Raw genomic sequence first — 17837 nt, 5'->3', positions numbered from 1 at the left:
AAAAAAACTCAAATCTTTCACTTTACAAGGCTTCATATCACAATAGGAATACTTAATATGCAAGTATCTGCTTCCCATCCATAATGCACAGTAAAGCTATAGCTGCCCTATAGCCACTGCACCTATGTCTTAAGTCCAGTTATCTATCAAAAACAACACCTTCTCCTGCAAGACAAAAATAAGTGAACAAAATTTGAATAAATGGCAGAATAAAGGGTCAATAAGCAGAACTGCTGTGATATACTGGTAAATTCCTTTTGGAAGTCTGTGGGAGAACTATAGTGAATACTTCATTCCTTTACCACTAGCCAGCATATGAGAAATGTTTACTCCGTGAAATCAAAAGGTTTAGAAATAAATGGGAAAGTCAGAGGCTGATGCAGTGTATTAGCCCAGAGCTCTTTGGTGGCTGCAGAACAACAGGAAAAGGAATGGAATAGCCATTACAGCCTTTATTGCCATGGCACATTAAAACAGACAACAGCGTACAAAGAACAAACAGCTGAGACACAAAATAACATTTTGCCAAAATCCTGTTTTACATCTAACAATTCTTGCAGTCAAAAGCCAAATTATACTTGGCAAGTAAGAATGGCGAATTTTTCAGTACAAAGATGCACAATATGCGAATGCGTAATAGTAGCAGAGATGGTCATATTTGAGGGGTTTTTTTATATTGTGATACCATTTGGTCCAAATCTAGCTATTATTTTTTTCTTTATTAGTAAAAGCTACAATTGCAAAAATTCATTGTTACTTCCTGTGCTGGAAGTTGCTGTAATACAGATGAAAACTAATTAATCCAGTGTATTTCCAGTTTCCATTTCTCACATGATGCCCAAATTAACTTCATTTTTCATGACACAGCAATTGCCAGCAGAAAGCTGGCTTACACATCCCATACAGTAACCTACATAAAGTCAGTTTCAGTGTCAGCAGAACTGAGTATTTTATGTAACACTGCCATTGATAACTGCTGTAAAGTGACGTTTGTATACAAAGTAGGTTTGACAGAGAAATAGGAGAAGCTTCAGAAGATAAAAGGCAATTCCTTTTTACCAGTTCACCTGAAAATTTTAATGTAGACCCAAATACAGTGAAAGAATGGATCCCATTATCAAAAACATTTCTTAATGAAGAAGTGTGCTGCCAACAAATTTGGAAAGCCTATGTTTTACTGGATTGTTCATGTTGCAAGCTGCATTACAAAATATAAGTTAAGAACTTACTGAGACAGAGTAGTAACTAGTCAACTTAATGACTTAAAAACTGATAGTACCTCAGATGATAAACTACTATAACTATAAAATATAATTCTACTTTTTTAAAAAATAGTTTTTAACTTAGCACAAATTTCTTCATTTAGTCTATTGAATGAAATGAAAATTAGTTGTAGCAGTACTACAGCTCCTGTTAAACTTGTATTTTCATGTGTTCCAACTAGAATAACCTTTAATAATGGCTGAAGGTCATCTCCACCAACTCCCAGGAGCGTTCTGTAACATATGCATATGAAATTTAGACAAGCAATCTCTTATGAACTCATCAGGCTGAATCTTGACTTACAGGGGTTTTGCAGTGTTTTTTGGGGGAGGGCCAAATCCTTTGTCTTTCCCAACCTATGGAAGATCACAGCTCATCTTGGAGCAGTATCAGTGTAATTTACCCTCAGCTTCGCATGAAAATTTCGTCACTTTATTTGCTGAGACACTGATTTACCAGCTTTTCCTAATTTTGTCCTGGCACAGTAGACTAAAAATACAAAAAAAAAAAAAACAAACCAGTTTTTTTGCAGTTCAAATCCTTACTATTCTGAAAAGCTTCCGAATCTGCTATATTTATATTATCCTCTGCTTCCCTTTTGAGGATGTCAGAGACAGGCCCACGGTAGATACACACACGTGAGGATTATTTAATATAATTTAATTTAATCACCTATCCAAAAGCATTCTAACCACTGCACAATATTTTTTAACATTTATGAAGAGGGAACTTTGAGCTTTCCCTGCTGTAATTTACTGTTTCTAAATGCAAATACTGAAATGTAATCAAGACAGGTAGAGTGGACAGTAAATTGCCTGTCAAATATTTAAGAGAGTGAAACACTGCTTTTCAATAGAGATCACAGCAACTTCATACACTAATGAAAACCAGTTATTCATGCACTCTCTGAAGAAAGCTTTACCTTCCTTGGGGCCAAAGACCTCTTCAATATCTGCAGAAAACAGGAAACTTTCCTTCCCATTGTTTCTGTCCAGTCTGACTATAAGTTCAGTGTAACTAAACATGGGAAAAAGTCCCTTTATTTCCTGCAAGGACAACCTTGTAGCATATGGGAAGAAATTAACACACTCATACAGAATATAACTGCCAACTTCCAGGCATTATTCTTAATAAACAGGATCTCACGCAGTGTCAGAGAGATAAATGGATGAGGAGTAACCTTAAAGTAAATTAAAATAAAAGTTATTGCTATCAGGTCTTCGCTCTCCTGCCCCTGCTCACATAAACAATGCTTCCAGGTATATTACAACATATTTAAATGTGGTAACCACATCCAATTAATTTTGTAATTTCCACTCATTAATTCCCTATTATTAATGGTAGTTACATATTGGTTTGTGTAACTGAATTTCAGAATCAACATCTTATTAGAAAGCTAACCTTTCTACTTAGAGAAAACAGCAGCTACAATCCTTCTGTTTAAGAGGTCTCCTCTGTAATTCTAACCCACAGAAAGATCTCAACTCTGCCAAAAGTATTTCCAACGTTATGAAGTAATCTACAGCTTGTCACTTTCAAAATGTTAAATCAGTCATATCATCTCAAAAACCTGTATCTTTTACTGCTAAGCTTGAGACCTACTGAAGATAGCTCCCATTTTGCTCTCTTTAATTACAAAATTCTCAATTATCTCTTAATAATTATTGAAACTTTATATTTTAACATAAAATTAATTAAAATAAACACACAAGAACCAAATGCAAAGATAATGGTATTTTTACACCACAAGCTGACTACATATGAAGATGTCTAAGAAACTGCATTTCTACCTTATTGCTAGCTCACTCACTTCAACCATCCAACAACGTAGTTAACTTCCAGGACCACGAGTGGCACCTAATTTAACACTGCAAAAGCCAGTGATGCCTGTCCTATTAACACATATACTACAATACAAGGAAATCTCACCACATACTTTACGTTTCAGAGGGTTTTTCGTGTGCTTTTTCATTTGTAGAAGAACCAGTAACCATTCCCTCTTCCTTTTCTACCTTGTTCATGCATTTTTCCTTCATTTCCAGTACTGTTTCCCTCCTATTTCCAGAGCACACAGTTTCTCCTGTAATCTCACACCTCTCATTCTTCATATTTATTCCTCTTGTTGGCTACTTTTATCCTTCACTGAGACTCTTTCCACACCTTTTCCCCTTACACTGTTTCACACTGCAAAACAGAATGGTGAGAAGGAGCAAACGGCAGCTACAACTCGTACTTCAAGCATCTTCCCCAATCTCTAAAAATACCACTTTCAATATTCAAAGGTAAATGAAGAGAAGAAAGCAGGGTCTAAGTAAGGTGCTAACTACACTTTGCAAAAGAAGGATAAGCAGAATTCTTTAACATCTTTCAGTAGAAGAAAAACTACAATTCAGTACCTCAAACATCTATTACACATATTTGGGGGTTTTAATTTTTACCCTCTGAAAACTGCTGTGCAAAAGATTAAGAACAATGCCAGACTGAAGATCAATGACACTGACACCAGAAGAATTCATCCCAAAAGAGTCTGAAAGATGATCAGAAGTATGAAAGGGGTTTCATAACAGGAATAATTAGACTTGGACGTCTAACAAGAAAAAGAGTGACGCAAGTACTTAGTGAATTTTTCAGGCAGGACATTTAAAATGAGCAAAAGGAATTATTTTGTGGGAAACACATTCAGAAATTACTGGTGCCAAAAAAAATAGAAACTGTACAAAAATAAAGGAGGCAAACTCAAACATCAGTTTGCTTCCAGGCCCTGAATCCACAATCTCCAGTACAAACAGCTCCCAAACCACTGGTGCCTGAAGTACATCCTCCTTAAGTAATGATACTAACCACCATTATAAAAAAAAAATTACTGTGATCGACCTATTATTAAATCCATCACAGCAATTCACAGGTTCCTTCTAACACCTCTCATTTTAGGTCTTTATCTTATACTGCAGGTTGATTTTTAAGTGGTATTTTATAAGCTTCAGAAACAAAAAGCAGCAGGCACTGGAAGGAAGGAAGCAGCTATCATAAATTTAGAGTGGCCATTTTTACAAAGGCATTCTATGAATCAGGATGTATTTACTGTCTTCCTGCTCTCCTATAGACAATAAAAGGATAAATAGGAACTATTCAGCAAGCAACATTTTACAAGGTACAAAACACCAACTCTACATGTATGTGCCGCTTTTCCTTCCCTCTACCTTGTAAGGCTTTGGTATCTTTTTAATGAAAGCAGTGCTTATACACTGCAGAGCTGCAGTTGCCTGCACATCTGTTTAAGTCTCAAACGCCTCTGTGACTCTCAAAGCAAAGTCCCTTTACCACGCTCACACTGCAGAATCAGAGGATGTTGTCTCAAAGCATCCTGTCGTATGCTGTTTCTTCTAGGCATCTGGATACACCATATGCTTAAATTCCTTGGGTAAGGTAACTTAGCACATACCAAGCAATAAAATGAAGTGATTTTCCAGTCTTGTTACATGAATTCATAGCATCTCAGAGATCAATCACTTTGTTATACACTACATCATTTCAGCTTTATAGCTTTGTGCTTTTAGTGCTCAGTTTCTTTCACAATGTCACAGCAGGGATTAAGAAGTAAAAACATGGCCAATTAACTTTACAGAAGAACCTGACAACGTCCTGAAAGTGTATTAAGGACCAGGGAAGACAAATCTTGCTTATCGATCTTCTATTTTGTATCTCATACTTCCTAGCTTGTTTCAATAACATAAAATGGGAAGTTAATGATTCTTATGGTATCTTTTATTAAAGAAAATTCAAGCTAATGAATTATTTCAGGGATTGCTCCACTTTCATGCTGTTACCTAGTAATCAGTACTTAACTTAATTCCCAATCTGGAATTTTTAGCTGGGTAATAACATAAACATAGCTTTGTCTTACATACACATTCATCATTTTTTGAACTGTTATGCTTTTGGGGGTGGAGGTTAGTGAGGACACAAATATAGGAGATTTAGGGTTTGCCACTAGACATGTCTTGAAGTGTCTCATCTACTCCACCAGTTTGTGCCTATTACAAGGTTGTCTTTCCAATACAGACACCTGGCTACCAAACTCGCTCTTCACTGCTTGCCAGCAAACTCTTCGTAAAAAAAAAAAAGCCCCAAGATACAGGTCTCTGAAGGCTTTCTGTAAGTGCGGCATCATTAAGTTACTAAGGCAAAGAAACGAGGCTTTTCAAAAAACTGGACATTTAGAAGAACAGGCATAAACACAATTCTAGCCCAAGTGAGAAAGTTCTTGTAGTTTAGCCTTTCTGGCTTACAGTTCCTGAAATATGCCCCAGCTATATCAGCTGGGGACGCAGAGGTCATAGCCACACATATATTCCAAGTGTCACCTTCAGATTTGTTTCTCAGACTACCAAGTTTCTCAGACTACCAGTGACACTAGTCACTGTCCCTCAGCTAGCCAGACCTGGCCAGTCTTTAAGCTCTAACCAGCCACTACCCAATTGTATTTTCTTAATTGCTTTTTGTGATGGAAATAAAAACATACTTATTATCTACCAAGAGGCTAAAGTCCCAAGTACAGAGAATTATCCGTGGCCCACCTCATACCTAACCAGCTACAATGAGGATTAACTGCCTAAATCTCATGGATAACTCTTCCTGCCCTAAATATTCTCCATGTTTGCAGCCTATTTCTCCTTTTCTGTTCAGCCTACCAGATGATTGCTCTTGCCTAATCCATGCTCTTGCCTAATCCATGCTCACGGAGCTCCTAATATCTCATCTTTAAATATTACAGAAGACATTATGCACACACCTCAAGCAACTCAGCGCTCTAATACACCATCACATTCCTGTTTCGAGATCACTGATAACACGTTACTAACATGGATATCCTATGGGGCAACAAGTTATTTTCTGAAACTTGTCTTAGAGCGCTCTGTCTCCACTGATGGTCCTCTGTCACATCTTGTTTGATTTAGGTATAACAAGGCTGGGATTGTTAAGTCAACATGTAGGAATACGTTCATCCCTCACTCTAGAAGTGACTCCATTTAAACAGTCTGAGAAATTATCAGTATATTTTACAGGGCAAATTATAAAAAATGTATTTCATGTAAATTTACCTGTCAGTTGATACTGGTCACTTGCTCTAGCTGCTATAATAGGCAAAACTGTATTTAGAAAGGAAACATATCAACATATGCAATGTATTTAAACTTCAGGTGCAAATAGCAGCAGCTAAAGCTGAATTTCATTTTAAAGCAAGAATGCATGTAGAACAATGGAACAGGTTGCCCAGAAAGGTAGTGGATGCTCCATCCCTGAAACATTCAAGGCCAGGTTGGATGAGACTCTGAGCAACCTGATCTGGTTGGAGATGTCCCTGCTCCTCGCAGTGGGGTTGGACTAGATGACCTTTGAAAGTCCCTTCCAACTCTAACCATTCTATGATTCTATGATTCTATGTAAAACTTCCCTAGAAAAGTCAGGGAGTGGATTATTTTACTCTGCTCCGTTCAGGACAATATTACCAATTTGTCAGGGGACCTGCATCCCACAAATGAAACTGAAATAAAGAAAGCCACCCTACTACATTGTCTTACTGTTCTCTCTACTACTTTTCAGTTCCAGCTGTTTCTCTTACCCATTCCCCTGCACTAAAATGCTCTTCAGCCTTGAACTTGGAAAGTATAGAAAGCTCATAAGGTATGCCAGACAACGTGGCAGCCAGTCTACCAAAAGTACTATGGAGAATCAGGAGGTCTCCTGGGATCTAAAGTAAGTGTCAATCCCTAATATCTCAGTTCTGTCTCTATAACCAGATAACTTCAGCTGTGAACAGTCTACAAGAGAGCCACAGGGGCAATAAAGCTTTAACAAAATGAAACTGGCTATGAGAAATTATCCTTGCAGTTTCTCAGACATTTTAAGTGGACACTCATTCTTCTAGCACCAATTATATACAAAGGGAAAGGGCTGCTTTGGTGTCAGAGTACTGAACTGGAATCAAGACATCAGGTTATATTTCTGGCTGTGCCACAAACTTCCACTGGGACTCAAAAATCAAGATCTGTCTCTAAGATTCCTGATTTATTAATAACAGCAAGGCACTGAGAGATCTCTGAATAGAAAATATTACAGAAGCACCATATATTTCCTAAGCAAATATAATACTGTGGAAAAGATATCTGTGTGTCTGAGTTTCTTCTTGGATTTTGAATATTTGTTTGCTGAACAGTATAGCCTCACCATTTGCACTGCAATTTCAGAGGACAGAGGAAACAAAGTAGAGGTGCAACCCTGAAAAATTTGCTCTTCTGAAGAGTTGAAACTTCAACACAGTCTGACTTTTCCCCTCATCATATCAATAAAGTGCAAAACTAATGAGTTATGCACCAGAGGTCATCTAGCCCAGCCGCTTAAGCAAAGCAGTGTCAACTACAACTGGTTGCCCAGTCTTGCCTAGTTGAGCTTTGAACAGACTTCCATAGCCTCTGGGCAACCATTCCAGTTTTTGACCATCTTCACAGTAAATAATATTTTTCCCTCTTACACTGAGTTGGAATTTCCCATTTTCCATTGCCTCTCCTTCTTCCACTGTGCACTTCTGAGAGGAATGTGGCTCCATTTTCTCCATAGCCACCCATCAAAGAGTTGTAGACAAGAATAAAAATTCCACCTAGCCTTCTCTTGTTAAGGTCGAAGAAATCTTGTTCTGTTAGCCTCTCTCTATTTGTAAATAATAAGCTCCAGGCTCCTCATCACCTTGCCAGCCTTCCACTAGACTTGGTCCAGTAGGTAAATTTATTTCTTGAACTAGGGAGCCCAAAATTTAAGTCACAAAGGTCTCAACTGTAGAGTAGAGCAGAAAAAAAAAAAAAAAAAAAAAAAAAAAACCACTTCCTTTGACCTACTGGCAACATCCTTGCTAAAACAGCCTGGGACGCTGATTATTTTCTGCACTGCAAGGGTGCACTGCTGCACTTTCCAGTTCTTGTCCACAAGCACTCCCAAAGCCCTTTCTGTAAAGCTGCTTCCTAGCCCCCAGCCTGTACTCATGCATAGGGTTATTCCATCCCAGGTGCAGGACTCTGCATTTGCCTTCACTGAACTTCATGAGGCTCCTGCCAGTACTATCAGTACTGCAGCCTGTTGAGATCCCTCTGACTGCTGAAAGTGCACCTTCCTATCCCACCATACAGGACACTACTGAAGAGATGATACAGTATTGATTCCTGAGGGACTCCACTCATAACTAGCCACCACTTGTACTCTGTGCTGTTGACAACTGTCACTTGAGTCCGACATTCCCAGCAGTTTCCCACCTACTTTATTTTCCATTTATCCAGTCCAGGTTTATGAGATCTGGATGTAAGGATACTATGTGAGACCATTGGTTAAATCAAAGTAAACCATATCCATAGCTCTCACCAAGTTCACTAAGCCAGTCATCTCCTCATAGAAAGCACAAGGTTGATCAGACATGACTCACCCTTGGTAACTCCCCAGAGGCTGCTTCCAATCATTTTATTTTCCATCAGCTGCATGGACATAGTTTTGAAGATAATTCACTCTATCACCTCTCCGAAGACTGAGGAGCAGCTGACAAGCTCACACATCCCCACATCCTCTTTCTTGACCTTCCTGAAGATAGGTTTGACATTTATGTTTTCCCAGTCATCAGGAACTTCCCACAATCACCATGACCATTCAAAGATGACAGACAGACCTCACACTGACATTAACCAGCTTCCTCAGATGCATCCCCTCTAGTCTCTGACTTGTGTATATCCAATTGCCCTAAGTACTTTGTAACTGTGCCTTCTTCTACTATAGGCAATGGCACACTCTAAGAAAATGTGCAAGCAGGCTTCCAAAAGTGTAAACTCCAGAGAAAAAGCATGGACTACCTCAATCTTTTTTATGTCCCCTTTACACAAGGTTTCCCGCCCCACTGAGCAATGAGCACACATTTTCCTTAGCCTTCCTCTTGCTGCCAATGTACTTACAGAAGTCCTTTCTGCTGCCCTTCTTATCCCTAATTTCAATGCCAGCTGAGCTTTGGCTTTGCTATCTCCACTCTCACATGTCTTTGTATTCCTCCTGAGTAGCCTGTCCCTAAGGACTCTCTTGACTTCCACACCAATGTACACAATCTGTTCACCAAAGACAGGGCCAATCCTGCTCAGTCTAAAACAGAAAATTGAACCAATATGCATGTAGTTTAGAATTAAAGCAAAAATAGTTAAACAAAATCCCTGAAAAAGCATACGCATGAGGACCTAAGTATACAAAAGTATTCAAGGTACTCATATAAAAAAGTACAGACTAAATTATTATAATTATTAACCTAAATTATTATCTTGTTCAAGTCTATACATCATTCATAGGTAGCCCAATTCTTTTCCAAACAGGAACATATACTTAACATACAGACACACGGTTATAGCCTTCTACAGACTGGCAAGTTGCCCCCACCACTATCTTAGGTCAACTATAGCCAGTTTGGATTTGTTTATTTTGGCCAAAACACAGTTCCTTTTGGTTTCCAATGTGAAGAACTTCTCAGTTCTTCCTATAGTGTAATACTGTTACTAACTTTGAAATCCTCTGCTTTGACAAAATTGTTCTTCACACTAACCCTACCAAAAAAATAAAACCAACTTTGGAATGTATAGTTTCAAAGCACTTGGTGTTTTAAAATGGTGACAAAAATTACTACTGAAGAGGGTTGAAAAATATGTCTCCATAAATATTTGAAATCACTGCAAACAGCACACTATTCAACAGCGTTAGGCTACATAGAGTAACTTAAGTCTGGACATATTGATTGATAGTCCTCTCCAAATAGTCTCTTCTAAATTAGCAGCTCACATTACGAACTTGTGAAATATATGCAGCAGGAGAGTCAGGACTGAGCTATAAGGCAGAGCAAAGGAATCACTCAAACACTGCAAATATACTGATATTTATAAATACAGATAAATGAAGAAGTTGTACAACACCCCTACGTGTATCATGGTCTTCGGCATGATACATCTTAATTTACAGTAAGTCTTACAAACAGAAAAGTTTCTTAAATGCTATGAAACAAAGATTTCTCCTTTCAGTATCTTAGACTTTTCCCTGAAGAGTGAAACAACCTTTTTTTCCTTGAAGAGCAGCTTTTCAAAATACGGTCTAAGTACATCTGAGAGCAACAAGAGGAAATATATTGAAAAGTATGAAACATCTCTCCAGAGTATGGATTTAGTATCTAGTACGTATCTAGTGCAGTATAATTCCCTACACTTCCAAACAAGATATGTGCTTGAAAATTCTTCTGAAACACCTCTGCTTTTTGCATGTCATACCTTGCACGAACTCTGTGCTCAGCTAGTAGAGACGCTAATAATCTTTCTTGCTAATCCACTCTATAAAGCAAGAATTCAACTTCAGGGTCAGGGGTTAAAAAGAAATAAACAATCTTTAAGCAGTTACCCTCACTCTGATAAAGACTACAGGTCGAGCCATTGATACAACCAAGCAAAGTCAAATCAGAATAGAACTCCACTTTCAGGTTTTTTGTAATGCTTAAGCAAGTTAAAACCAGCAGAAACTGGAAGCAAATGGAAAAGATATTGACTTTCTATAGTAATTGTGTTTGCACTTCCTTTTGACTTTTTATGATGAAGTAGCCATAGAATGTTGTTTTTCTTTTCCTGAAGAGAAAGGAAATCACACAACCTTATCAAAAAACGCAGCCAGCTAAATCCCTTCCCTTCCATTCATTTAAATCCCTTTTATAAAATATAAATGCAATTATGCAAACCATTATGAGGTTACTAATCATTACCGTAATTGAGACATACATATGACATATTTTGGGAGTTGGACTTGATGATCCCTGTGGGTCCCTTCCAACTTGAGATACCCTGTGATTCTATGATACTGACACATATGCACAAAACCAACCCACACACGTTGTTACTGTACCAAACTCTGGCCATAAAAGATAATTTAGGAGTGGTTCTTTTGTTAAAGGCCCAACACCTAATTTCATCAACTAGCATAACCACTTGAGGAGTTTCAATCCAGGACCCAAATCCTCTTTTGCTGCTCAGGGTTAGGAACACTGAATTTGACTAAAGTTTACCTGGAGTCTCAATTACTATTAATCACTCGTCCAACTAATTAGTCTGCTCAATAATAAGAGAAATATCTATTGAGCCATGAGAAAGGAAAAGTTCAGGGCGGCAAGGAAATACAGATCCTAAGGAGTCACACAGCCCCTGAGGAGGCTGGGCAATAAGCCTTATAAACAAAATCTCTTTATGCCCATTGAACAGCAAGGATTCGGCTTCCCTTAATAGAGCACACATCTAAAGAAAATGAAGCCTTTTTCCACTTTAGTGCAAGCAGGAAAGAGGAGAGAAGATTGTACAGTAGGATCTAACAGCATTACACTGAGATTTCAGAGTTAACTGGCAGAAATTTATATATATTCACAGAAGAGACTCTGTAAACCATACTACTGTCTACATAATAAACTAGCTTTTTTCTTTTTTCCCCCAGCTGCTTCAGGATCTAACTAGTCACCCCAGCTGAAGCCGTGGGGTTTTGGAAGGCTTACACAAGTGCCAACATCTGCTTCTATTCCCATCAATGTCAAATTTTTCAGAACACAAATCTGCACCAGAAAAACAGTATCTGTCACAGAAAAATAAACTCTACTTCCATGGCTATCCCCTGAAGTATCAAGTGTAGCAGATTTACTGCATTTCCAATTTATATTCCAAAATAAAATTTCTTTCACAAAAATATTTAAATACACTTATATTATATATATATTTATTTTTACCTACTATTCTATCTAGCCTATTTCCCTTCAGTGTATCTGCATCCTAAAGTTCGTCATGGCTTGGTTTGCCTTTGCTGGCCAAACAGTCATAAAAAACTAAGCCTTATACTACGTTACAAGGTGACAAATTAAGCCAGACATTTTTTGGCCACTCTTTACTATTAAATACTTTTTAATTTCTCAGCAACTTCTACTCACAGTTTTACTGGTCTCTTTATTACTGCTACATTGAGGGTTCAGGTCAGTACCCTGATTTATATAGTAAATAAATCCTTATATGAAAACTTTAAGCAAATAAAAAAAAAAAAACCCAACATATTTTTAAAGCATTCATTAAAAAGTTGAATATATGCCCCAGCATAAGATCGTGGACCAATGAGAATCCTGGGAAAGTTGATGTAGTTTTACTCTAGTTAGCTAATTGTGCTTATAGAGAAAAATAGGAAATTTTCATTATGTTTACACAGAGCACAGTAAATGTACACACTTTGTCATTTGCTGTAAAAAAATGAAATAGATATTGATATACATATTGATATATACATATACATACTGATAAAGTCACAAAATTTTTTTTAAAAGCATCTTTACCATGAACACTCAAGGTAATACTAATTATTCAGTTACACGGTTGGATGACACATAATTATTTTAGACAGATTAAATATTCAGCAATTGTCGCTTTTTCTCCTCTCCAGAAAGTGCATTTTGGGAAAAAAAAAAGATTCCCCTCTATCATTGCAAGTACAGCTTCTCTTTCACTGGCAAGCAAAATTTCGCCATAGGAAGATTATATGATCACCAGAGAGATAACCCAGCAGCAGAAAAATCCCAATTGCTAATTTGGTCAGTAAAGTATCAATAGTTTGTAACACAGACCTCATATTGTAGCTCATAAAAAAAAAAAAAAACTATCTGTAGATACAGTTTTCAAAGATATTTTAATGCCTTAGATAAGTTCTTCCATCACTAGATTTATTCCTTTTAAGAAATGCCAAATGCTCACAAAAACAAAAGCTCTGGTATTGCAAAGACACCTCAAATGTTATAATGAAATGTCTGAAGGAAAAGTGTAAGCCTTTCTTCATACTTTCCTGTGCATGCCTCCTCCCTCCAACACTGCTGCGACTACCGGTGGACTTCAGTTTGTCCACATCACGTATGTTTACATACCTCACGCAAGTGGGCTCAGAATTGTTATTGCTCAGTATTACTGATGTCTCAACATACTCTGCTGCTATAGTTTACTACTGGAAGAATCAGGAGATCCTAAAGAATAATATTAATACAACCAGACCTTTCCACTCAGATTTGATCTGTGATGAGTGCAGATTAAAAACAATATAGTGTATTTACGCAGCATCAAACCAAAAAGAAGAGGTGAAGGAACTCACATGGGAATGACTACTCAGCTACATCTATCTAATAAAACAATGAAAATACTAAATCTTCTGCTTCTGCCTTGTAGACTTTTGACACAATACACAAACCAAGCTGCTTCTCACAGCAGCTGATGATAACTGGAAGATAACTGGAGGATGAAGGATCAAGAATCACAGAGGAGTAGGGGAACAAAAATACTTTAAACAACCAACCAGAAGTTTGTCCTCAGTGAGACACTCTTTAATTCCAACATAAACTGAAGAACCTAAACAACATATAATAGACATGTTTCCAGGGCAAGGAAACCAGCAAAGCATTTCCCATGTTGACACACACCAGGAAAGTCACTTCCTTCTGGTAATCTCTTCACTCTCCAGCCAGCCACAAGCTGTACCAGGCAAAGCCCCATTTCCCCAACATGCCTACATCAGCAACAGAGGTCTCCTCCTCCCACCACTCGGATAAATCAGGCTTACGCTTCACTTCCACTCCCGTCTGTACTACATACTGCCCATTGTGACAGTGTAATTTTGCCTCAGCCGAAGGGGTTGTGCATGTTATCATTTCACTTCACAAGATCTCATGAAGTACTCAAGAAAAGAGTTAGGTGTGGTATGATATATGTTAAGCTTCCACACAAATCCCACGTATATACTGCCTCTTTCCTACACAAGAACAATTGATTGAAGAAAACTGAATTTTTCTGTTCCTTAATTTAACTGCCCCCCTCAACAGGGTGTACACACACAATGGAAATTACAGTCCAAATAGGTGAAAAGTTAGCTCTCTTGCCCACCACTACTACACAAGTGCTAATGTACTCTTCCATATGAACCATATACATCACAGAATCATAGAATCATAGAATTGTTAAGGTTGGAAAAGACCTCCAAGATCATCAAGTCCAACCATCAACCTAACACCACCATGTCCACTAAACTATGTCCTGGAGCGCCACATTTACACATTCTTTGAACACCTCCAGGGATGGTGACTCCACCACTTCCTTGGGCATAAAAGATTACATTCTGTAACCCGCAGAAAAAATAGGCTCTAACCCTGAAACCACAGGGATTTCTTCTCTTCTCTAAGTGAATACTCTGTTCCTATTAGCTACAGTGAAAACTGCAGGTACTCTGTGCAAACTGTTAGGAAGACTATAAATGGCTTCAGCGTCTCAATCATAAATGAAACAGTTTATACTGCAATGAGGTCTCCTGACAGGGTTGAGGCAACCTGGAAGCCTACCTCTTAACTTTTATTGGAACTTCAACCCCTTGGGCTGCCTCTACTTTAACAAGACATCCTGGAAAATAGGATAGGGTTTGGACAGAGAAACAGCCAGTGCTGGGACCCAACACTGTTGGTGGGGGGGTCACTCCAGACTAGCTCTAGTCTAGCCCCAGAAACTGCACACTCATTAGCAGCCAGATGGGCTCCTACAAAAAACCTTCCAGTTCACTTCCATCCAAAAGGAACCCAGGCTGTGTGCCCCAGGATCACCTCATGATGTGAAACAAAGTAAGCTCGGATAGTGTTTGTATCTCAGAAGATCAAGCCCTAGAACTGATAATGGTGTTGAGAAAAAGAAAGGTAATCATAAGCCTGGGACACATAAATGAGAGAATCTAGCCTCCAGACAAAAAAAAAAAAAAATGAGCCACAGGAACAAGTACAATGATAGTTATGATAGCTTATGTAAAATAAATGTGACTGTCTCCATATTGGCCATACGCCAGTGGCCCTTGTAAATCCACCACCACAGCTGCTCTCAACAGCAGTCCAAGCAGGTAGGACAAAGGAAAACTTAGCAGTTGTTTCCCCAAACCAAGGCTGAGGTATAGTTAAAACACATGGTATTTCCCTGTGAAAGATTTACATCTCTGAACTGCCTCTTGAAGCTTGTTCACAACCATTAATGAATACAAAAAAACTTGACGTAGATCCAGGAATTTAACTCCAGCCCTCTTCCCTTCCTCCATATCATTTATTTAGATCCTCTTGATCCAAACTGCAAAAACAGTTATTACTGAATTCAATATCTGGACGCAACTCAAAATATGTACAGAGTCTACTCTTTAGAAAGAGCTGAGCACTTACTGCTTGAACACCAATACCTGTTATGTTTTAACCGGTACAAGCCAAAATTAAAGATATTACAAATTCTTTAAATTTGCTGAAATGATCTAAGACTTTGACATACCCCAAATCCGAGGTTTAAGATAAAATATTTGTTTGCTTGAATATTTGAATTGATTGAGTATTTATTTGATTGTTAAATGGAAGCAAGTCAAACAAAATCGCACAGCCACTTTCTCAAACATGTATGTTAAACTTAAAAAAAAAAAAAAAAAACAGACAACACATTGGACCATTTACCATTTTTCATGGTTCTGCTGAGGATAAACATATGGAGAAAATAAGCTACTCTATAGATCTTATTTCACTCCAGTGTCTGTGCTTTTATTCTCCCTGTCACAGCCGGGTTGAGAATTTCCTCTTTCACGATAACGAGCAGTGAGTTCGCAGATCTCAAGGCAGCAAAGCAGGAAGTTTGCAGTTTGAAGGATTTCCCCTCTTCAGTGGGACGGAGGGGAGAGAAGAGTACCAGCGGTGTACTGTGAAATCTTTACTTAAGCAGCTGATTTGGACATATTTATCTCAACGGGGTCCTAAAGTGATGCTACAGAGACCACGCGCAAATGAAATATTGCCTGCGTCTGTTCTGTAATAATGTGTCACTGTGGATTTTGGAGAGTGAAAACTCCTGCCTTTCCGATTACGGTATTACCTGGCACAAACAAGCCTATGAACAGTGACAGATGTAGAAGGAAGCTACAGCTGCTACAACACAGCTCTCACCAGACCTGAAGGCGCTACCTTCCCAGCTGCCCCTGTGTCACACCACAGCAGTGAATGCCACATGTGGCTTTAACGCCAAGCAGCTGCTGCACACCAGCACCACTCCCCCCCTCACACACCACCCCCCCCCCCCCCACCCCCACCCCCAGCCCCGCACCGCTGTGTTTCCAGGACTATCGCAACTCAGGGAACCACGGCGCCCTGGGATGAACGCAAGCCCTCCACACCCTGGGCAGACCTGAACCCAAACACACGACCCCCCGCCTCAGCTTCCCATGGCCGGAGAAGTGAGATCACCCGTGCTCAAGTGAAATCACCAGTGCCGCTTCTCCGAGGAGGGCGGCCGGCTGGGGAGGAACACACGACCCCTTCCTCAGACATTTCAAAACTTGTTACCCCCCACTCCCTTTTAAGCGAAAGCGGCCTCCCGGGGTGGAAGACCCGCGGCCAGCCGCTCCCCCACGCTGTGGAGCGAGGTGACCTCCGCACCCCGCTCCACGCCCCCCCTGCCCCCGCTCACCGACACCAGGAACTCCAGCGTCCCCACGTAGTCCCGCTCGGTCTTGAGCAGCTCGTTGAGGACGCAGACCCGCAAGCGAAGCTGCTTCTCCAAGTCCTTCCCGCTTTCCCCCTTGCCTTCCCCTTTGCTTTCCTCTGTCATGGTGCGGCGAGGAGGAAGCGGGGCTCCCAGCCCGGCGCCTTTTCCCGGCTGCAGGCAGCGGCACTGCGCTGCGGACAAGGGACAACAAAAGACCCCTCAAAGTTACATAGCAGGGGCCGGGCTCCAGCCGATCCCCAGCCGCTCAGCAGCTTCAACCCCTTCTCACCCAGCCCCAGCAGCGGCCCGAGGTCCGGAGGCGAGGAGCCACCCCCAGTGTTCGCTCTTTTCCCGTCAGGAAGGGGACAGAGCCTGGAGGAAACTAGCGGTCACTGGTTCCCAGCTCGCCCTGTTAGCTGCGAGGTTGGAAAGCCTCCGCGGCAGCGCAGACTTGGACATTAATCAAAAGCTTTGTATCCATGTGACTCCAACCCCTTCCTCCCCCCATCCGTCGCTAAATCGCAGGAAAAAGGAAAGGAAACAACTTCAGGGAAGGTTGCATGCCAGTAGCTGCCTGCTTCACACACAAGCGGCGAGCTCCAGTTTGAGGCTAATTGGAAATCTCCAACCACAGAACAAAAGAATCAGAAAAATGTCCCAGCGAGCTTGCTGGCCAGGGAATCCGCAGTTGTTTTTGTTTTGGTTTAATCATCAGCAAAAGAGCCGTTTCAGCTTCCCTTTCCACACCTTCCCACGAAGCGTATGTTACAATGTATATCACACCTGATGTGTGTTACAAATACGGGCTTTGCTGTTCCTCCGAACAAACACACACAGCTCAGCGTGTGCGTGTGCTAAGCAGGTACAAACAGTGTGTTCTACAATAAGCACAGAAAAGTTCTTCTGAGACAGGGGGTTTTCTTAGGGGTTTTCTTTTTTCATAGAATCATGCAAAGGTTTGGGTTGGAAGGG

The 17837-nt window shown here is 39.9% G+C and overlaps 1 protein-coding gene across 1 annotated transcript in view; it reads right to left on the bottom strand.

The window, feature by feature from the left end:
- The window catches only part of PREX2 (phosphatidylinositol-3,4,5-trisphosphate dependent Rac exchange factor 2), a 182900-nt gene extending 165654 nt beyond the window's left edge, over positions 1-17246 (bottom strand). The window contains exons 1-2 of the mRNA XM_086740922.1: positions 17155-17246; positions 16848-17056 (exon numbers count right to left, since the gene is read on the bottom strand). Coding sequence (XP_086597048.1) covers positions 16848-16988 — 141 coding nt within the window. The 5' untranslated portion in view covers positions 16989-17056; positions 17155-17246. The remainder of the gene's footprint in view (positions 1-16847; positions 17057-17154) is intronic.
- Positions 17247-17837: the final 591 nt, after the last annotated feature.

This window comes from Chlamydotis macqueenii, chromosome 2 (genome assembly GCF_036417535.1).
Source record: "Chlamydotis macqueenii isolate bChlMac1 chromosome 2, bChlMac1.mat, whole genome shotgun sequence".
NCBI lineage: Eukaryota > Metazoa > Chordata > Aves > Otidiformes > Otididae > Chlamydotis > Chlamydotis macqueenii.
The sequence above is the reverse complement of the archived record's forward strand: the minus strand, read 5'-3'. Positions and strand labels throughout refer to the sequence as shown.